Source organism: Sorex araneus, chromosome 3 (genome assembly GCF_027595985.1).
Source record: "Sorex araneus isolate mSorAra2 chromosome 3, mSorAra2.pri, whole genome shotgun sequence".
NCBI lineage: Eukaryota > Metazoa > Chordata > Mammalia > Eulipotyphla > Soricidae > Sorex > Sorex araneus.
In genome coordinates this window covers 118,880,213-118,903,716 of record NC_073304.1, presented here as the reverse complement: position 1 = coordinate 118,903,716, position 23,504 = coordinate 118,880,213, and the positions used below count along the sequence as shown (strand labels likewise).

The following is a 23,504-nucleotide window of genomic DNA, read 5'->3' as shown; positions in this document are numbered from 1 at the left end:
CCTCCTCCTCCCCGTTCCTATCCGTGTTTCTTCGCTGGATGAAGCGGCGCGCGACATTATACTGCTATTTGATAAAATTTTCTGGTACGTATGAATGGGCGCATGGGTGCGTGCGCGCGTGCGTGTGTGTGTGTGTGTGTGTGTGTGTTTTGTGATAAGGAGACTGAAGTAGTCAAGGTCTCATGCATGCAAGGAATGACCTTGGTCACTGAGTCACACCCCTGGGAAAATTTTCTGTATCTTTACCGATTTTTCTATGTGCTTGACCTACCATGATTGAAAACTATGTTACATACACCTCCTATATGAATGGATCTCTTAATTTCTCCCCAATAAAAAACTAATTATACAAATCTGGCTTCATCTATTTTAAGACACTTCAATTAGATTCATGCAAATCTAGAATTCTATCTTAATGGTGAATTTTATCATTATGTAATAATCCTCAGTATTGCTAATAATGTTGGAGTTTTTCCTTTAAGCCTATCGTGTTTGATACTTTGTTATGCCAACATTCTTTTATATATGACTAGTATATCTTTTTCCTTTCCATTATTTCAACCTTAATAATTAATGGGTACATGTTTGGGCTTCCTCCTACCATCTTACATTTCCATTTCTATTCATCTCACATTTGTCTATGTTTCTAGCCCCTTTTCTGTATTAAATTTGAATTTGTTCCTTTTCTTCCTTCTTGTTTGGGATCTATATTTTTATAGGCACTTCTAAATTTTTACTATGTACATTTAATTTAACAGAGCAAAATAATATCTTAAAACTTCTCCCCCTCAAATAATAATAGTAATAACTACAATATTTCAACTCCAGAATTCCCCTCAGTCCTGATTTACATACTGTTAGCTGACATGTGTATTTGTTAAATAACATTAGTTCTTTTTTTAATCACCTGGAAAAACAAAACAACTATTATATATTGTCAATATTTCCGGCTGGAGCGATAGCACAGCTGTAGGGCATTCGCCTTGCACCTGTGTTCAATTCCTCTGCCCCTCTCGGAGAGCCTGGCAAGCTACCGAGAGTATCTCACCCGCTTAGCAGAGCCTGGCAAGCTACCCGTGGCGTATTCGATATGCCAAAAGCAGTAACAAGTCTCACAGTGGAGATGTTACCGGTGCCCGCTCGGGCAAATCGATGAGAACGGGACGAGTGACAGTCAATATTTCCATTCTGTGCATTCACTATTCCTTTCCGCATCTCATGCTATCCTTTTTCTTTCTTTTTTTTTAAACCTTAAATCTCTCAAGGCTTTCTGGAGTCACTGTCCTTTCCCAGAAACACAGTCACAAAGCACAGGTGGCCCTTGGCAGCGCACCACTGAGACGTCAGCGCTCACCAGGGCTGCTCCACCACTGCTCACCTACATACACTTACGCAGTCCAGGCAGCAGAACTGTCCAAAGCTGCTCTCCTCAGAACGGATCTGTATGTCCCTCAGGAAATTCCTTTCCTGAAGCAATTCGCATCTGTCATCTCTGTGAGTCTTTATTTCACCTGTTTCTCCTCTTTTCCTGGGCCAGGGATGTGGCCAGTGGCAGAATACATGTCCTGCATGTGTGAGACCTGACTTCAATCCCTGGCACCACAAAAGAGAAAAAGAAAAAGATTTTTCTTTCTGAGTGCAAAATCCTAGGTTGATAGTTAACTTCTGCTGAAAACATTCTATCGTGACTTGGTTCCACTGCTGCTACTGAGAAGCTCACTAGCCCTACAGCTGTCATCCTGCACGTGACCCCTTAAAGACACTCTGTCCTCTGCCCCACTGTGGGTTATCTGGAGGTGGGCTCGTCTCCAGTTACTGTGTCTGCCTTAGCCTTGTTTTATCTGTTGCTGCTTCTAAATCAAGTCCTCTAGGCTCTTCACCAGGCCACTCTGCTTCTCCATGATGCCTCGTCCATACCTAGAATTCCAAGGCTTTTCCTGACCCAGCTTTGACCAGTATTTCCTTTTGCTATGAACAAAAGGTAGGAAGCATCTTCCCACTACCCTTCGCCTGCAAACTTTCACGTGAGATCTTGATCCAGAATCTATTTCCCACACATGCTTCCCTGACTCTGCCCCTCTCAGTCTAAACTGCTGTATTTGAGTGGCCTCACAGGGGTCTCAGCACTCAAGGCAAGTGCTCTACCACTGAGACACATCATCAGTCTGCTTTGGCTCTTTATATTCCCACAAGTGAGATCACACAGTATTTGTCTCTGTCCTTCTGACCTACTTCACTTGACGAGCCACCTGGAGCAAGAGGCAAGATTTCACCTTCGTGCTAAGCAGTATCCCATTGTGAGCATGGACCACAGTCGCCTTATCCATCTAACATCAGGCGGTTGGGTTGTTTCTGCATCTTGGCTACTGTAAGTCACACTCAAATGAACAGACGTCTACATATATGTGTTTTGATATATATCTGTGTTCCTGGGATAGACCGAGTGGAATCACCCAATGAGGTCAGCAGGTCTCATTTTCTGAGACCGCACCATACCATTTCCCACCGAGGCGGAAGCAGATAATATTCCTTCCACAAGTGGTGAGGGTGCCTTTCAATGGCCTTCCTGCCAGAACTGATTATGCCGCCTTTCGGATGTAGGCCATACTCACTGGTGTATGACAGCGATAATCTCACTGTCTCTGATTTCCATTCCCCTACATAACTGTGCATGGAGAGCCCATATGCCATGCGGCCATCTGTATATCTCATTAGGGTGAGGACTGCTCAGGATGTGTGTGAACAGCAGTCCCTGGCAAGCCCCACCATCAAACCCTGTAACCCCAACTCATTGCCTGGGCCCTGAGGAGCACGGGTGCAAGCAACGCTATCCTCGGTGAGTGCCACCGAGCACATGAGCATCCCAGCAGCATCCCAGCAATGAAGAGAATAGGATGAGTGAGAGCTAAATAAGCCCCCATTCCCATAGGAACGATCTCCGTTAAAATGGCAGAAATCGGGGCTAGAGAGAGAGTACAGCGAGTAGGACACTTAACTTGCACAAACCCAGGTTCCATCCCCAGCATCCCATATGGTCCCCCAAGCACTGCCAGCAGTAGTAATTGAGCATGGCTGGGTATGATGTCCCCACCCACCCCCCAAGAAAGGCACTGGAATAAAATTTTACTTAGACCATAAGTTTTCTGCATTATGACATGAAGGTGACTGCGATTCTTTTTGGGAATCCATGAGATGAGAGCATACAATATTATTTGCCTTTTTCACGGCAATGAAATTTGCAATGGGTATTATATTTGCACCAGTACCTGGTATAAATTAAGGCAGTAGCTTCAAATTGTGTGTGGCGCATGGTATGTTCTTTACCACATATTTTCAATTTTAAAAGGGACTGGGTGGGGGGTATCTGAGGAGAGAGCTCAAAGAGGGAGGATGCAGGCTTTGCAACAGAAGGCCTAGGTTAAATCCCTGGCACTGCACATGCACAGTCCTTTAAGTACTACCAGGAGCAACTTCCAAGTACCACGTGGCCCCAAAAACTAAACATAAATAAAAAGCCAAAATCTGTTCCCACCCTGCCAAAGGCCCAGCGCTCCACCCACCCACATCTGGCTCTTGCCACTGCCAGAGAAAGACCCCCTCTGCACAACTGATCCCGGAGCTGCCAGAAGACGCCTGCAGCTGATGTCCCAGCTCCAAGCCCCGTAAGCAGGAGGTCGCAGACGCAGCTGTGCAACACCCACAAGCTTCACAGAGCTGAAAGCCCAAGAGAAACAGGAAATCGGGGGAAAACTGAGCAGAAGCCCACTAAGCTCATGAGTGAAAACAGTAACCCAGAAGGCCCAAGCCACACCTGACAGCTCAGGAAATCCTCTGGCCAGGACTTCAGCAACACCATTATGAGATAAGTGTTGTAATAAGCAAAATAAATTACTTTGTGTTTGCTAAGGCTTGGAGGGAGGGGACTGGGGACACTGTGTAGGGAAGGCACGCAGGTGTTGGAGCTGGCACTGGAATACTGAATACTTGAAACAACTACTGAGAGCACTTTGTAAATCACAGTGTTTAAATATAAAGTTCCATACGACAACAACAAAAAGCCAGAGTCATTTACCTTATCATCCTCCCGAAGCAGGAATAATGATCACACATACAAAAACCTCCATCGTTAGGTTAAAAGATACAATTATTTTAATATTCCCATGGTGAAAACTGTCAGTACGCATAAAGTACCTACACCTGGATAGACAGTTATCTGGAAGTCAAGTGCCTGTGAGGTTAGCTGAGTTGTAAGCTGAACTCGCCTCTTTGTCTATGAAGTACCATTTTCACTTGAAAGAATGACTGACAGTCAAATTATGGTTATTCAAAATTGGCTATTTGAAAGTTCTTTTTCCTAAAAAAGAACTCAAGAAAAACAATTGGCAGCATTTTCTGCCAATGAAAAAACTCAAGAGCTTTCAAGTGAAAATTAGAATTGTAGAAAACGTGTATCTGCAGTTATTAGTTTGGCAGCTTCCCAACGCTTAAAATTTCTATGAGATTAGTAGTATACAGACACACATTTTTAGTATTTCACATTGAAATGTGTCAACTTTTGGAAGATGTGCATAACTCAATGAACTCAACGAATTAATGATTATCTAAATGATAAATGTCCAAAAATTATGCAGAGGTTAAGGGTCCAGAGACTGTCTCTGGCCCCCAGAGGGCTGCGTGCTTGCCTTGCACGCAGCTGGCCGCCATTCTATCACTGGCAGAGAATATGGCCCCCAAGCACCACCAGGGGTCGCTATGGAGCTCAGGGGCAGGACAACCTGTGACCAATGGAAAAAGTCCCTTTCATCGTGCAAGGTAAAGGAAATGGGTTATAAGGAAACAGAAAGGGCTGGTAAGACTACAGGGGGGTGGCAGCATACATCTTCCATGCAGGGGACCCCAATCAGATCCCCGCACCACACACCCCTAAGCATTGCCGAGGTAGCCCAGGAGAGCCCCATGCACTCAGTGCAGCCTGGGGTGGCCCCAAAACAACAGAAAATAATATTTTTCATTAAAATATTAAATAACGAATTATTTTATCAACATAATTTTACGTTAACATACTAAATTTTGCCCGCATGCCTGGCTGTCTTCCCTGGGGCCCCTCAGAAGGGATGGGCTCCAGCTTCCCTCCCTGCCCCGAGCAGAGCTCCCGGCGGCCAAAGACCACCAGGATCTAGGTACAGCCATGCTCAAGGCCCCTCTCCACACATTCAGACAAGCCTCACGCATGAAGGTACCGGCAGAGAAACCCAGGTGCGTGTAATCCCATTAACGGCCAACATCCAGAGACTTAAAAGCAAACTCCCAGAAGCGATATCTTATAATCTACTTTTCCCTCTGGGAGAAAATAGCAAGCTACTGAGAGCTTCCTGCCCACATGGGACAGCCTTGCAAGCTTCCCATGGTGTATCCATATGCCAAAGCCAGTAACCAGCTGAATCTCATTCCGTTGACCCTGAAAGAGCCTCCAATGCAGCATCACTGGGAAGGCTGAGAAGAAAGAGGCTTCTGAAATCTCAGGGATAGGACGAATGGAGAGGTTACTGAGACCACTCGAGCAACTCGACGATTAACGGGATTTCGTGATCGTGATAATAAATTTCTAGTAAGGCAAATATAAATGAAGCACATAATTAGAGACAGAGCAGTGAATCCCAGAAGACAGCAGCTCGCAGGAGATGTCTCCGGACCCCATACTAAGCCAATTCCACTGGGGCACCTCAGATGGAGCAGGTGTGCCCTGTCCACATGCCCCAGATGAAAGCCCGATGGCCACGAGCTTCCAGAAGAAAAACACAGATCCACGGGTTCCAGTACGACGACTCCAGGCCACATGGCAGCAGCAGAGATGGCCGTCCCTTCCCCCTCTCCCCACCCACTTGGGACCTGGCTGTCACACCCACGTTGGTGCCATCTCAGAGCATCACCGGCCCTGAACCAGAAACTCCCAAATGAATCTCAAAATGGATTAGCTCTTTACAGTGATGTCTCTGGACCCCAACTATTTACAATTTTAGAATTTCAGAGGCGTGCGGCTGCGACCTCTCATGATATTCATAATAAGCAATAGAAAATAAATTATCTAGCATCTGCCCCTGGCAGGCTGGCTTGAATGGTGGCGGGAAAATTCCAGCAAACCATAATGCCAAAAAGTAGAGAGAAAGTACGGGGGAAACTGCCTGCCACAGAGGCACAGGGAGGGCTGGGATTCGGGGGAGGAGGATACTAGGGACATTGGTGGTGGAGAATGTGCACTGGTGGAGGGATGGGTGTTCAATCATTGTATGACTGAAACTCAGACATGAGAGCTATTGCATCTCACGGTGGGATTCAATAAAAATAAATTAATTAAGGGGGCTGGAGTGATAGCGCAGCAGGTAGGGCGTTTACCTTGCACGCGGCCAACCCGGGTTCGATTCCCAGCATCCCATATAGTCCCTGAGCACCGCCAGGAGTAATTCCTGAGTGTAGAGCCAGGAGTAAACCCTGAGCATTGCCAGGTGTGACCCAAAAAGCAAAAATAAATAAATAAATAATTAAGCATATAAATAAAAGTTCCTTGGGGACCTTCATTTTTCTTGAGGGGGGTCACTCCTGGAGGTGCTCAGGGTTTACTCCTCGTGGGACCTGGGGTACCACATGGGGTGCCAGGGTTGAACCCAGGCAAGACACTGGCTTATCCACCTTACCCACTCTACTCTTCCAGCCTGGGAGGGGGGCTTTATTTTAATGACATTAAAGAGATTAGAAAACTTGAGAACTACTGTCTGATTCTGTTTCCAAATGTGTAAAGTCTTAAGCACCCTACACATTGTAGGCCCAAAATAGTGCAGGCATCTGAGTAATATTCCTTAGACTGCAGAGCAAATGGGGCCAAGAGCAGGACAGCAGTGAGCACCCAAGCTCCTGAATGCCACGTGGTCCCCAAGCATCACACCTGGGTAGAGCCCAGAGACCCCTAGCACTGGCACCATGGGGCCGAGCAGCATCGCATCCTCAGGGCCCTGCATGACCTAGCAGCCCGGTAGCTGAGGATCATGGGTGGGGCTCCCAGTACTCCTGAGCACCATTCCCCCACCACCACCTACGCCCCCACACACACTAAAATGAATACGAAGTATATAATCCATAGCAGAGACCAAATTCTAACCATAATAATACTTGGGGCTATCCTTGTATATGATCTCCTGCTAAGCAGAAATGTATCCCTTTTATATTTATTCATTTAAAAAAAATTTTTGGACACACACAGAAATCTCGGACCCGAGCAACTTGAGGCAGAGATGGTCCAGGACTTTGCAATAGGCCTTCTCCGCTGGGCCGCTCCAAACTGGGGCAGGTGCCGTCCCTCCACCTGCCCTCTAAGAGCTCAGTGGGCACCATTTTCTAGAAGCCAGCAAGAAGCACCAGCTCCCACGTGGCCACGATCCAGAGACACACACAGGAATCTCGGACATTAGCAACCTGCGGTAGCAATTTCTTCAGACCCTAATTATTAAAATCTTAGAATTCCTGAAGCGCAAGAGCGGCCACAACATTATATTATATCCATAACAAGCAATACAAAACACATCGTCTAGAACTATATTTTTGGCAGGTATGAGGGGAGGTAGGACTGGTCTCTAAGTATCTAAGGTAACTAAAGTAGAGAAAGGATACCTTGCAAATTGTCTGCCACACAAGCAGGGGGAGGTATGGAAAGTGGCGGGGGGTGGGGGGATACTGGGGATTCTGGTGGTGGAAAATGTGCACTGGTGAAGGGATGGGTGTTGGATGACCGTATGATCGAAGTTCAAACATGAAATTTTTGTTACTGTATCGCATGGTGAATTAATAAAAAATAAAAATTAAAAAAAATTTTTTTTTTGTTTGGGGCCACAGTGGCTCAGTCCTAAGGGGTCACTCTTGGCAGTGCCCCAAGGAGTATGAGGTGCATAGAAAGTACCTGGGGTTCCCACACGCAAATTAAGTACTCCAATCCATAAAACTATCAGTCCATGTATCCCTGTTTTCAAGGGAGGATGTTACTATTTAGACACACACTAGGTCTCTAGGTACACAGGAAATTAAAAAAATTGGTCCAGACATGCTAAAAAAATATTTTTAACATCCACCCCAGTGTTTTTATACCATTCTTCAATCATCTCTCCCTTAAAATTCACTTTCATTTGAACTGAGATAATAGGTAATTAAAAATTATCAATTCCAATTGAAATTTTTAAAAAATCTTATGAGACAATCCAGGCAAATCATCCTGAGAACCTGCCAATTGATTCCAATTTTCTCTAAGTTTCTGGTTCAGCACAGCTTTGTTCTATCCTGCCCTAACGGAAAAATACACACACACAAACTTCCTGTTGAGATTGGGCTTGCCAATTCAATCAGCTTCATCAATGGCTGAATAAACAGTAGTACTCCTACATTTAAAAAAAAAAAAAGAGGGGCTGGAGCGATAGCACAGCAGGTAGGGCATTTGCCTTGCACGTGGCTGATCCGGGTTCGATTCCCAGTATCCCATATGGTTCCCTGAGCACTGGCAGGGGTAATTCCTGAGTGCAGAGCCAGGAGTGACCCCTGAGCATCGCTGGGTGTGACCCAAAAAGCAAAAAAAAAAAAAAAGAAGAAGAAGAAAGAAAGAAATTGGGTTCGCACTACTCGCACTACACCAAAGGCCTTTTGGAATATAAAAAACACAATTAACACTGAAAATTGCTCTGGCTCACTCCAGAAACAATCTGAAGATCCCAAATGGGATCTAGGTGTGGCAGTAACAAAACAAAAAATGGGAAACGTGTTTGATGTATGTTTTGGACAATGTTGTTAAAGTGCTAGGCCTCACCTTGAGCATTTTATGTAGAATAATTTAATTGCTAACACTCCTACAAATCTTGATAGTTATCATCCCCTTTTGTTCTGGTATTTATCAGAACTGCACTGCACACTTTGAAACTAACGTCCTATGATGCCATACCCTTCCTGAGCCCCGGAGCAGAGGACAAAGCACTGATTCACATTAAAACCAGACTGTCACTCTCAGGATCGATGATTCGAGTCTGATGCTTCTTCCACATGCAGCCGGGGAGGAGAATGCTTTGCACAGAAGAGACCCTGAGTAGGGTCCCACAGGACAAAATAATATAGAGGCATTAGCTCACTAATATTTTTATATAAAAAAAAACAGGACATACTCTTTATAGTCATGAGATCCCCAAAGAAAAGGAATCAAGCTGACTTAGTCACAGCACCTACTTGAATGAAAAAAAAACGGCCTGCGGGAACGTACCTGTTGGAACCATCCTTCATGTGGACTTTGGCGTAAAGGACATCCACCATGCCTGGATCGTCATTCATGTACTCTATTCCCGACATCTCCACCTCCAAGGGTTTGCCCCCGGAAATGTCACTGCAAAGAGGAAAGCACAGTACTGTGATCATTGTTGAAGCTGGGAGTTATTCGATTATGAAACATGGCTGACAAACATGGTCAATTAATACAAAACTTAAGCTGCTGAGGTTTGCCAGTTCACTAGCAACATTATCTCATTTGCTGACTCCCAAATACATGTTCAATGCACACAAAGGAAAAGTACAAGTACTTGCAAATTCGGGTGGTACAGCCCAACCCCTTGTCAAAGCCAAGACCGACTGAGATACTGTCAGTGTCGTGACACTTGTCAGAGTAGAGATAAAGATACTAATTACCCCAGCTCCTGTTTTACACCCTCGTTTCTATAAGTTACAAGCAGTATTTCACTCATATTACAATGGTGGAGGTGTAGACTGTATCACACCTTTATGAGCAATTTGACAGGGGCAGGAGAGATAGTACAGGGGGCTAGGCGATGCCCTGCATGTGGTCAACCCGGGTTCGATTCCCAGCACCACATATGAACCATCCTCAGCCTCCTCCCCACAAAAAAGAATCTCTCTGTGGGGCTCAGGGTACTGTAGGAGCTAAAGCACTTGTACTACATGTGGCTGACTCTGGTTCGATTCCTGGCACCACGCAGCCCCCTGAGCACAGAGCCAGGAGTAAGCCCTGAGCACTGCCAAGTGTGGTCCAAACTTCCCCCACCCCAACCAAAAAATAATAGAAATCCTTTGTTCAAGCAATTCAGTTTCTTGGTCTTAAGAAAATAAGCGTGAATTCAGTTGCACAATCGACGATAGCTCGTAAAAGAAAGTTCTTCCCAGTGGGAGAATTCCAACTGATACATGCTGACTAATGGTATTATAATTATCACCATTTTGCGACCTTGATGAAAATAAAGGATCAAGGCAATGATCACCACCCACCACCCACTGCTGTTAAAACTATTAAGAGTTTAGGGGCTAGAGTGATAGTACAGTGAGGAAAGCACCTGCCTGGCACACAGCAGACCCAGGACCAATCTCAGTCTTTTTTATAATTTTTTTTGGTTTTGGGCCACACTCAGTACTGCTTAGGACCTTGTCCCCGAATCCCATGTGGTGCTCTGAGCCCACCAGGAGTGATCCCTGAGCACAGAGCAGAGCCAGGAGTAAGCCCTGAGCACCAGCAGTTGTGGCAAAACAAAAACAAAATTTTTAATCAAAAAAAATTAAATGCGGGGGGCCGGAGCGATAGCAGCGGGTAGGGCGTTTGCCTTGCATGCGGCCAACCCGGGTTCAATCCCCGGCATCCCATATGGTCCCCCAAGCACTGCCAGGAGTAATTCCTGAGTGCAAAGCCAGGAGTAACCCCTGAGCATCGCTGGGTGTGACCCAAAAAGCAAAAAAAAAAAAAATTAAATGCATAGGGGCCAGAGAGATGGCTCAAAGGTTAGTGCACATGCTTTGCATGAAGGAGCACCCCCTTGCCCAAAGAGGCTTGAGCCCTGGCACTGCAAGTACCCTGGGGAGCAATGCTCAGTGTCTGGAGCACTTCGCTGGTTTTTTTTTTTTTTTTTTTTTTTTTTTTGCTTTTTGGGTCACACCCAGCGATGCACAGGGGTCACTCCTGGCTCTGCACTCAGGAATTACCCCTGTCGGTGCTCAGGGGACCATATGGGATGCTGGGAATCGAACCCGGGTCGGCCGCGCGCAAGGCAAACGCCCTACCCGCTGTGCTATCACTCCAGCCCCTTTTTTTGTTTTTTTGTTTGTTTGTTTGTTTGTTTGTTTTGGAGCACTTCGCTGGTAAAAGTTTATGAGCTTTTTCACTGACTAGTGAAACGCTCACTGAGAAGTCCATGGGAAGGCCAGGTGTGACTCTCACCACCCCCTTGCCCCCCCCCCCACCACACACATATACAAAACCCCTCCAAACGCGAAAGGGCCTGTGGTGAATGATTCTATCTGGGGCCACAGAATTCACAGAAACAGAAGTCAGAACAGTTACTTCTGGAAGAAGTGAGTTTTCTGGAAAAGATCCCAGGGGGCTTCATGGATTGACAGCAGTGTCCGACACCATGATCTGGGTGCAGTTACGTGGCTTACACGTGTATTCAAACTCAACAACTGCTAAGATTTGTGTGCTTTACTGTAAGTAAATAGTATCTCACAGGGGGAAAAAAAAACATATTAAAAGCACTGTGATGGGGGTGGGATGTGGGTCTTGTGGCACCACATGCATTGTATATGCAAGGCCCAGGCACTAGCTGCCCCATCCTGGCACTGCCCGACTGCCCCTTCTCAGGGCACAGATGGGTGTGACCCCACAACAGCAGCAACAACAAAGCATGGGAGTATATACACCAAAGTGCTCGCGGTGGTTCTCTTTAGGGAGTGGAGATGATGTGCAATGTTACCACTTTTCTGTAATTTGGGGATTTTCCAAAATCATCATATACCACCTTTATGATAAGCAAAACCCTATCATTCTGCATTCCTCCGAGACCCCTGGGACAGAACTACACTTCAACCAGAAAATGTCTTGCTACAACAAACTGGAACCTAACTACAAGTCACCTCACCACACAGCTTCTTCAAGTGCCATGAGGCAGAGACTCACTCCATCATGTTCCTTCCTGTCTCCTATGCCCTTCGCTCCTGTCATAGAACCGTACAGGAAATGAGGACTCGATGATCTCTACGGGGCTGTTACACTACGAAAGGAGCTGCTCTGACGAGCTAAAGAAATGGATGGGCACATGCCTATATTATCATCGAGGAACATGTGCTGGCCCAAAGACAAAAGGGTTTCAGAGTCCATTTAAAGATAATTCTTACAACTTCAAAAAAAAAATTTCTGGGGCTGGAGTGATAGCGCAGTGGGTAGGGCGTTTGCCTTGCACGCGGCCGACCCGGGTTCGATTCCCAGCATCCCATATGGTCCCCTGAGCACCGCCAGGGATAATTCCTGAGTGCAGAGCCAGGAGTAACCCCTGTGCATCGCCAGGTCTGACTTAAAAAGCTAATAAAATAAAAAATAAAAGATTAAAAAAAAATTTCTGACACTTCAACTGGGGTAGCTGGGGCTGGAGTGATAATACAGTGGGTAGGGTCTTGCCCATAGCCGACAAAGGTTCAATCCCCAACATCCTATATGGTCTCCTGAGCACCACCAGGAGTAATTCCCAAGTGTAGAGCCAGGACTAACCCTGAGCAGCTCTGGGTGTGACCCAAAAAGCAAATAAGAACTGAGGCAGCAGAGAATTGTTTTGTTTTGGGGTGTTTTTTTTTGGGGGGGTAACCTAGAAATGATCATAGTAAATATTCTCTTAAAACTTCAAATCCATGGGGCCAGGGAGATAGTACAGCAGGAAAGGCACCTGCTTTGCACACAGCAGACCCAGGTTCAGTCCCCAATATCCCACGGGCACCTGAGCACAGAGCCAGGAATGACCCCTGAGTATCACCAGGTGTGGCCCAAAAACCACCACCACAACAACAAAAATACTTCAAGGCCACATTATTATGAAAGATCAGGATTTTTCTCAGGGGAAAAAACAACTAAATAACTCGACTACCGTAAGTTTTGGTTTTGGGCCACACTGGCAGTGCTCAGGGCTTACTACGGGCTCTGCATGCAGGAATCACTCCTGGTGAAGCTTGGGGGGCCATATGGGATGCTGCAAATCGAACCCAACTCAGTTGTGTGCAAGGCAAGTGCCCTTCCCGCTGTACTATCGCTCCAGCCCATTTTTTGCAATGACAGATACTGGGAAAAGTAGAGTCATGACCCTGAGTATCCTTATAATTGGGGCACTTGAAAACACAATCCAAACTCTAACCTATTCTCTGAGCGCTGTAGCTTCAGCAACAATGCATGTATCTCTATTCCAGTAACAGTAGAAGAATTCATCTGAAAGATTTTTTTTTTTTTTTTTGGTTTTTGGGTCACACCCGGCGATGCACAGGGGTTACTCCTGGCTCTGCACTCAGGAATTACTCCTGGCGTTGCTCAGGGGACCATATGGGATGCTAGGATTTGAACCCGGGTCGGCCGCGTGCAAGGCAAACGCCCTACCCGCTATGCTATCACTCCAGCCCCTCATCTGAAAGATTTTAATTCAGTCCCATCAAAGCACAGCCAAGAAAACTGACTTGAAAAGGAGTTTAACTAAAATTCACTGCACACCTGTTTTCTCAGCTCTGAGCCCGCACGGCCAGGTGACCCAAGGGCATCATGCCGCTGGCTTAGTTTTCCACCGAGATGTTTCTCCTAGGTTGTACTTGACGGTTTGTGGACTCAGTCTCTGAAGGCCAATCCAGGAAAGATTAATGTGAACATTCTTGTATCGCCTGCAAAACTCCCATGGCAGTGTCACAAAAGACACTGCTCACCGTCATTTGGGAATTTGTTTTTATTTCTTTAGTTCTGGTCTGGGGGCCATACTGGGCATGCCCAGGAGTTACTCCGGCTCTGCTGTCGGGGATCACTCCTATGGGTCCGGGGGACCCAATGTGGTGCTGAGAATGGAACCCAGGTTGGCCGAGTGCCAAGGCAACTGCCCTCCCAGCTGTGCTATTTCCCTGGTCCCTCATTCTGGCTTTATGTTGACTTACATATGACAACCTGGATTGAGAAGCAAAAAAGTATTCTCTCATTTTTTTTAAAAAAAGTACTCCTTTTATGAGAGAAAATATGATAATCTGGTGTGCTTCTTTTTTGAATTTAGCATTTAGGGCGCTGGAGCGGTAGCACAGCGGGTAGGGTGTTTGCCTTGCACTCAGCTGACCCAGGTTCGATTCCCAGCACCCCATGTGGTCCTCTGAGCACTGCCAGGAGTGATTCCTGAGTGCAGCGCCAGGAGTAACCCCTGTGCATTGCCAGGTGTGATCCAAAAAGAAAGGGGGAAAAAAAAGAATTTAGCATTTAGTTCAAGTATACAGATGTCAAAAAACAGCACTAAATAGCACTCAAAGTACGATGACCCTTACCTCAGCTTTCAGGCAGAATTTTCTCCCTATTCCATGCATCTTTGACTTAATCTCTCCAACTTAACATTCTTTTGTATTTGTTTCCTCACTAAAAGATGCCTCCAAATCCTTGTAATTAGATGGGGTGCCAAGAAGAACAACAACAAAAATTGAAACAAGAGTAGAAACAGCAACTCTTTCTGTCCACGCCTCTGGTTTACCACGAAGGAGATTAAATGAAAAGCCAGATGTGTTGCTGGATAAACGCCCATTGCAGGGGGGAACAACTGATGCCACCTGGGACGGCCACAGGCCCACTTTCCAATTAGTGACATCTAAAGCAATTGGAACTGCTATTTGTCCCTGGGTATCTTTTTCCTCCCCTCCCCATTCTTGTCCCTTTTTATCTTGTTACTTGGTTTTTCCACGGGCCTTGGGGAACACTTAGGGCTAAGCATGATACTAGAGCTAAAGAAGCACTGTGTATTTCTCAGTCTCCATACTCAGAGCAAATGCAATTCGCATTTTACATCTCACAAAGAAAAGTCACGGGGGACACATTTAGAGCTCTAGCATTTTCTGAACACTGTAAATAATTCACTGGAAATCTATGCGGCTACGTGAGCCATAAGCCTAAGAACTGAAATCAAAGTTCTGTTTCGAGTCAGGTCATTGTCACTGTCACTGCCATCCCGTTGCTCATCGATTTTCTCGAGCGGACATCAGTAACATCTCCATTGTAAGACTTGTTGTTACTGTTTTTGGCATATCAAATACGCCATGGTAGCTTGCCAGGCTCTGCGTGCCGGCGAGATACTCTCAGTAGCTTGCCAGGCTCTCCGAGAGGAGCAAAGGAATCGAACCCAGGTCGGCCGCGTGCAAGGCAAACGCCCTACCCGCTGTGCTATCGCTCTAGCCCTTCAAGTCAGGTAACATCCCTAAACTCCAAAACCATGCCAACATGTAAAGCAAACAAAAATTCCACTACACATTTATTTAAAACATTTATATAGGTATCCTAACTAAATTCCAACAATGCCACATTTATTGAACAACAATTTTAAAAAATGAAATGTCAACAAATGAAATGATGTCATGTAGGAGATCGGGGATGTGGTGCAAGAGCTAGGCAGGAGCCAAATGTGCCAGGCCCTGGGTTCACTCCCCACCCACCACTAGCAGCTCAGGTGCAGCCCTGGCTCACCCCCAAGAGTGCCCCTGCACAACAGCAATAATAATATAAACATATAAATTATAGCATGCTATATACTAGACTATTCATTTTTTAAACTGTGAACACTCTGGTATATTTACAAAGTTGTTCACAATCCAGCTGTTTCCAGCATTCAATGTTCCAACACCCCCACCACCGGTGAGACCTTCCTTCACCACTGGAAACTAGCCCCCGTGCCCCCTTGGCAGACACAAAATCATTTATTTTTACACCGCTTGTTACAGGGAATGATAAAAGGCATTATTCAAAAATGGTTCAGCAAAAGAAAGTTTATGAAAATTGTAGTATCTCATAATATGTTTGCTAAAACCACTGTCTGGGGATCTCCTGAGCAGTCTGTCACTAGCTGAGCCCTCGGTATTACTGGTTTTGTTCATTGAGCTTGGCCAGCTTCTATGCTACTTCCCCATCCAGTGTGCTGTGCTCCTCCAGGGCTATCAGTGTGGTGGGATCTGGAGGTGCTGGGCTGCTGCAAATGTGGCCACAGGGTCCAGGGGCTCCAGGACCTGAAGAGCTGGGAGGATGGTCAGTCCGCCCCACTCCTGGGGAGGCGCCAGGTTTCGGCCTGAAGACCAGTGTGTCTAGGTGGCTCTTCTGAGATTAGACTGTTCGTTTTCAAGGCTTTCTAATTTATATTTTAATTTTAATTATAATTTATATTTTAATTAGAGTGAGTGAGAGTGAGAGAAAGCGAGTGAGAGAGAGAGAGAGAGAGAGAGAGAGAGAGAGTGAGTGTGTGTGTGTGTGTGTGTGTGTGTGTGTGTGTGTGTGTGTGTGTGTGTGTGTGTGTTGTTTGGGGCCAAGTACCTCTCTGGCAAATCTTTTGTAAGTCAAATGTCTTGGGGCTGGGGTGGCGATCAGTGACAAAGCACGTGCCCCACATGGATACAGCCCTGGTTTCCATCCCCAGGATTCAACAAATGTAAAGAAATGAAACAATACTTTTTAAAAAGTAGACATATCTGTCTTCTTCAGAATCAAGGCACTTCTAAATTATCCCAACAACCCATTCTAATTCTCAGCCTCCTTCTCATAAATAACCTTTTGCACTACAGAGAGAAAGAGAGAGAGAGAGAGAGAGAGAGAGAGAGAGAGAGATTTTATATGTTAGCAGACCGTTTAGTTTTGGCTCTAACTGAAATAATGCTGCATGACAACATTAAGTGTCAGTGTGCATGCTGACTTAAAATCAACACGTGCTTGTCTCCTTGGTCTCAATTTAGGGTCCCACCCCTTCCAATGCACCCGTCCCTTTCAGTTACTACTCACTGGTCTTACTGTGCCAAAGTTTATTTTAATTATTTGTTCATCTCTTTCTCTTTACATCACAAATAAAATTATCCAGGATTTGTCTTTTTCCCCACTGGTTTATTTCACGTCCATCCATGTGGTTGCAAATGGCAAGATTCTGTCTTTCTTCACAGCTGACCAGTATCCCACCGGTATACATGCCACGGTTTTGCTTCCCCTTCATCAGCCCGTGGGTAGCTATGCTGTCTCCATGCACTATATATTTTAAACAAGTGTGTGTGGCAGAGGGGAAGAGGGGGGAGGAGGAAAGAGCTTGCTTTACTTGCAGCTTTCAAATCTTTTCAGTTTTTTGAAAAGAGCATCTTCAAAACCATTTTTGCTGCCACTTGCAGATTTTTGGCAGGGTAACTGTCCTATTTCAAAAGCCTTGCTGAATTTGAAAAAATACAATTACTATTTTCATCTTGTCACATCAAAACTTCTCAGGGATTATTAAGGCGCTCTTCACTCTCTACGCACACCAGCCACGACAGGCTGAAGGAGTTCAGATTCGCCCTTTAATCGCAAGACACCAAGGGACAGAGGGGAGGGGTTCCGCCACATCCTCACAAGCTCAGAACAGAGCGGCTGTGGGTAAAAACCTGTGACCTGATTCACGAAGGTAGAAACAAAACAAAATAGTTCTCCAAAAAACATTTTATCTAACTCTGAAGTTCTTTTTTTCTTGGTAGCCCAAGAAAACACAGCTACTTTCAGTTTTGTTTAATAAAAAGTGATCTGAGAAGGTTCAGGATAAAGCTTTATGCAATTAGAAGTATAAACATTTCATTACAAACATCAATTCATTCTGAATTTTAGGTAAAGAGACAGAGTATAGCCGTGCCCATTACTGAACAAAGAATAAGACCAGGAAGAATTCTTTGTGATTTGGAATTCAGAAAGGATCAAGTAAAAGGCAAACTCGATCAATTTATGTATGGAGTTTTGCTTGTTTGCTGTTTTACTTAAGACATTTATCTTCAAAAAAAAATTTGTTTTTCTTTTTGGGTCACACCCGGCGATGCACAGGGGTTACTCCTGGCTCTGCACTCAGGAATTACTTCTGGTGGTGCTCGGGGGGAACATATGGGATGCTGGGAATTGAACCCAGTCGGTCGTGTGCAAGGCAAACGCCCTACCTGCTGTGCTATCACTCCAGCCCCTCTCTTCAAAACATTTAATAGAAAAAGAGAACTGGTTCACAAATATGGCATCATTATTATAATTTCATATGCAATAGAACTAAAAATTAAATTCTCTCACCATGTTTTACCCAATAAGCCAGGGAGTCCATTTTGACAAGGCCAATTTCATTTGTTATAACTGGATTTTTTTTTTTTTAAAGTCAGGTGTGGTCTTTCGATCAGAACCATCATCTTCCAGTAAATCACCAAAATGACCAATACAAGGGACAAGAGGAGGGACACTCCCTCTATGTTCTCTAGATCTTTCAGAAAACAGAGTTGCTCCTCTGGCCACAAACATGCTGATCTACAAGAGACATATCACATACATAAAGGGAACGGGCGCTGTTTGAAAGGAATGCCCCACACGTGTTCCCAGGGCAAACCCAGAGTCTACAATGTTACCCAGCATGCCTTTGGTATGTCACAGATAACCAAGGAAAGGGCAAGATTCAAGCCAGCGGAATTGTTCATATTGAACATCAAACCTCTTAGAGTGAGACAGCTTCCTGAAATTGGTGACAGAAGAAAGGAAGGAAGTCAAAGTGAAAGAGACTTGGGTTCAGGGGCCAGAGCGATAGCACAGCAGGTAGGGCCTTGCATGAGGCCAACCCAGTTTTGATCCCCAGCATCCCATATAGTCCCCAGAGCACCGCCAGGAATAATTCCTGAGTGTATGAGCCAGGAGTAAGCCGTGTGCATTGCCAGGTGTCGAGAGTCTTCCTCCTGACAGAAGACTCAGTGCTCCAACTCCCATATACAAACTGGCCAGTCCACAACCGATCTCGAAGAGACACCAAGCTGCTAGTCGTCCCATTTCCACTGCTCCTGGGCGACACCTCTGCATTTCACAAACTGACAGGCAGCAGGAGCACAGCCAGTGAGGCAAATGTTGCAGAGAAGCCCACCAAGCTCAATGAACGAAACAATGACACAGAGACTCAACTAGCACCTAACAGCTCAGTAAATCCTCAGACAGTGATTTCAGTGATACTATTGTGAGACATAGGCTGCAACAAGCAATGTAAATTAAATTACTTTGTGCCTGCTAAGGGGGCAGGTTTGGGGGCTGGGTAGAAAACTGGGGACATTAGTGAAGGGAAGGTCCCACCAGTGGTGGGATTGATGTTAGAACATTGCATACCTAAAACAACTGTTACGAACAACCTTGCAAATCACAAGGTTTAAATAAAGTTTCAAACATTTGAAAAAAGGCATTTATTGCATAAAAAATCTTTAAAAGAAATTCCAAACCCTCTGGATTCTAGTCAAGTGCATACTGGTTCACTTTAAGTTTCTCTTATTCTATATTAATTAAAAGGAGTAAAGGGAGAGAGAGAGGAAGGAAGAGATAATTCTCTGAAATGAAGCTCTTAGGTAAGATACGGGTATAGATTAGATTTGGGGAAGGTTAGGGCCATAGTCGGTGGCGCTCGAGGAAACAAGCTGTGGCAGGGCTCACACCCAGGCCGCCAGCAGGCAGAGCACCTGCCCCGGGGTAAGAGGAAAACATGTCCAGGAATAACAACTGCCCCCAGAACAGCAATGCCTCCGCTGATGCAGAATACACAGCTTGAGCAATTTTTTGTACCCTTACTAACTCACACAAAATGCTCAATATTCAAAGATAAATTTAGGGGCTTAGAATCAGACTCAGTGGAAGAGAACATAAATACCTTACACGCGGCCGACCCGGGTTCAATTCCTCCATCCCTCTCAGAGAGCCCAGCAAGCTACCGAGAGTATCCCGCCCACACGGCAGAGCCCGGCAAGCTCCCCGTGGCATATTCTATATGCCAAAAACAGTAACAACAAGGTCACAATGGAGATGTTACTGGTGCCTGATCGAGCAAATCAATGAGCAATGGGATGACTGTGACAGTGATAGTCTGAGGGAGAGGAAAAAAGAAGAAAGAAAAGAATATTCAAGTCTATACTTCTGAAGTCCCATGAAGATCTTTCTAGGGAATCATATCACATTTGAGTTACTGTGGTGAGCAGAGTAATGGTACTCCAGAGAGACCCACCTCCTACTCTAGAATATATATATATATATATATATATATATATATATATATATATATACATACACACTACCTTGTATGACCTGGAGCTTTGCAGATGTCATTGGATTGATGGGCTTGAAATAAGTAGATTATCCTAGAGTATCTATGTTGGTGCAGAAATTCTTATCTACCAATCCATTTATGCAGCACGAAGGATGAAACCCAGGCCTCATACAATGCACAGTCCACCCTCACCACCGAGCCACATCCCTGGACCACAGTCCTGATGCTTGTTCATCTTCTTGCAAAGCCAGGGACAGCACTCAGGGCCTCACACACTAAAGGCAAGTGTTCTACCAGTGAATTATATCCCTGCTGCTAAATCAGGAATCATAGCAGAGTCCTTAAAACCAGACACCTGTGTCGGGGAGAGAGCTCTGATGGCAAAGCACATGCCTAGCGTGCAAAAAGAAAATTCTAAGTTTGATCCCCAGCACTTCATGACAGCCCCACAGAGCTTCACCCTACTGACCCCGGGTCCCACTGTGCCGGGCAGCACTGAGTCGCCAGGCCTGAGGCTGAGCCGTCAGGCGTGCACCACTGGGCAAGCGCAGTGGAAGCACCTTCCAGCCCCTGCCCGCTGGGCAACAGATGTCCACGTGTGATCTGTAAGACCAACGGCCTGATCCTGCTCTGGCCCATCTAAGACAGATGTGTGACAAGAGGGATCGAGAGAGGCACCGTGGGAAAACATAGAAGGAAATGGACCATTCTGGGAGCCCCCAGAAAGGAGTGCCACCCCGCAGAGCAGCCCGATCTGAACCAAATGAAGCTCTCCCTGGGCTCCTGTCCCGCTGCATCAGAAGGTGACAAGTTTGTGTCGTTTCAAGCAGCTAAGCTTATATATTATACAGCAGTGCAAAAGAGTGGCGTGGCAAGCCACAACAGAGGGAAGGGAAGGGGGTGGGGGTCAATTTTTAAAAAGTTAAATGAAAAGTAAATTTTCTTTTAAAGTCCCATTCCACCCAATCATGAACAACTTTATAACTACATATTCACAGTGATTCAACAAAAATTATTTCAAATCAAATAAATAAATAAAAGTCCTGTTCCCAAGTCACTCGGCTTTCTAGTCCATAATCAAGTCTGTGAAACAAAGCACTGCAGCACTGTCATCCCATTGTTCATCGATTTGCTTGAGTGGGCACCAGTAACATCTTCATTGTGAGACTTGTTACTGTTTTTGGCATATCGAATACGCCATGGGGAGCTTGCCAGGCTCTGCCATGTGGGTGGGATACTCTCGGTAGCTTGCCGGGCTCTCCGAGAGGGACAGAGGAATCAACAACACCCTACCCCCTGTGCTATCGCTCCAGCCCAATAATTATCACAATTATTTTTGTGAAACAAAATATAAATAAAACAAAAAGCCAGGATAGGGGCTTGCCTTCCCCGCACTCTGCATACTCACTCAATGAACTCCTCTTTGCACTGCTGGAGCATCTCACACGTCTGCTGGACCTCCTGCTCACTCAGAAGCACCAACATCCCAATGGTTAGATGAAGCTTCTGGGGATTCTGGAAAATTGTGCCATCAACCCCATCATCCTGTTACCAAAGGGAGAAAAACAAGAAGCTCAGTTGCTTAAAAGCAGCGCAATAGTATAGTGGGTAGAGCATTCGCCTAACCCAGGTTTGAACTCCAGCATTCCATATGGTCCCCTGAGCACTTCCAGGAGTGATTTCTGAGTTCAGAGCCAGGAGTAAACCCTGAACACAGCCAGGTATAGCCCCCGAAAATTTTTCAATAATAATAATAAATATTAGGAGTGGGCTACAAAGATAGTGCAGTGCACACGTGCCTTGCAAACAGTATATCAGACTAGATCCCCTGCACCACAAACAGTCCCTTCTGAGACCACCAGGAATGACCCCTGAACACAGAGAGCCAGAAATAAACCCTGAGCACTGCTGGGTATGGCCCACAAACAAAATACAAAACAATAGAAATTGGGCTGGAGAGAGAGTACAGGGGTGAGGTGCTCGGCTTCATGCAGTGGAGTCCAGTGTGACCCCCAGCACTGCACAGTTCCCCTGAGCACCACCCGGTGTGGCCCAACTACCCCCACACCCACCAAAAACAAATGGTAGGAACAGAACTGAGAGTTTTAAAGAAGGAATTGAGAGTATAGAAATAGATCCATATACACATATATATATTTACAAACAAATGATTTCTTCTTATTATTTTTTTTTGGTTTTGGGGTCACATCCAGTGGAGCTCAGGGATTACTCCTGGCTCTGTGCTCAGGGATCACTCCTGGCAGGGCTCAGGGGACCTTATGGGATGCTGAGGATTGAACCCAGGTCATCCAAACACCTTACCCAATGCAATTTCTTTCCAGCCCCAAACAAATAATTTTCAACCAGGATGCCAAATCAAGTTAACGTTTGCTCCTTCTCAAATGAACATGCAAAGAAAGGAAGTTAGAACTTTACCTCAGATTATTTATCAAAATTAGCTCAAAATGAATCAATGACCTAAGTATAAGAGTGAAATTCTAAATATCTTAGGGAAACAAAAGGGAAAAATCTGTGATCGAAAACTTAGCGATGGATTCCCAGACACAGTAGAAGACAAGAAAAGAACATATAAATATATTAAAAACTTCATCAATGGGGCTGGAGCGATAGCACAGCGGGTAGGGTGTTTGCCTTGCATGCAGCCGACTGGGTTCGATTCCCAGCATCCCATATGGTCCCCTGAGCACGGCCAGGGGTAATTCCTGAGTGCAGAGCCAGGAGTGACCCCTGAGCATCGCTGGGTGTGACCCAAAAAGAAAAAAAAAAAAGAAGAATGTGAAAAGAGGGGGCTGGTTAGTGCAACAGGTAGGGTGCTTGCCTTGCATGTGGCTGACCTGTATTCGATCCCCAGGACCCCACAGTTTCCCCAAGCCCTACCAGGAGTGATCTCTGAGTGCAGAGTCAAGAGTAAGCCCTGAGTACCACCACGTGTGGCCCAACTCCTCTGTCCCCACAACAAATGTAAAAAGGGGGTGGAGAAATGGCACAGGGGTAAAGGTGCATGTGGCTGACCCTACATGATCCCCCATGTGGAGAAATGGTACAGGGGTAAAAGTGCATGTGGCTGACCCCTACATGATCCCCTATGTGGAGAAATGGCACAGGGGTAAAGGTGCATGTGGCTGATCACTACATGATCCCCCAGGCATTGCTATGTGTGGTCGTGGGGCCACTGGGCACCAGAGATGTGGCCTGGGCCAACCCCAGCACACAGGACTTGAGCAGCCCTGCATTCTGGTGTCCTTACTTTGCCACTATACCCCCAGTTGACAAAGAATCACTGAGACCCCTGAGCACCACTCAGGAGCCCCCAACACAACAACAAATGAGAAGACAAGCTAGAGAATGGGGAAGTATGTGCAAGCTGCCTATCTGCTAAGG

At 45.7% G+C, this 23,504-nt stretch overlaps 1 protein-coding gene across 1 annotated transcript in view; it reads right to left on the bottom strand.

Moving 5' to 3' along the window:
- The window catches only part of ASCC1 (activating signal cointegrator 1 complex subunit 1), a 97,560-nt gene that overhangs the window by 38,592 nt on the left and 35,464 nt on the right, over positions 1–23,504 (bottom strand). The window contains exons 6-7 of the mRNA XM_004615480.2: positions 21,511–21,647; positions 9,287–9,406 (exon numbers count right to left, since the gene is read on the bottom strand). Of these exons, the coding sequence (XP_004615537.1) occupies positions 9,287–9,406; positions 21,511–21,647 (257 nt within the window). The remainder of the gene's footprint in view (positions 1–9,286; positions 9,407–21,510; positions 21,648–23,504) is intronic.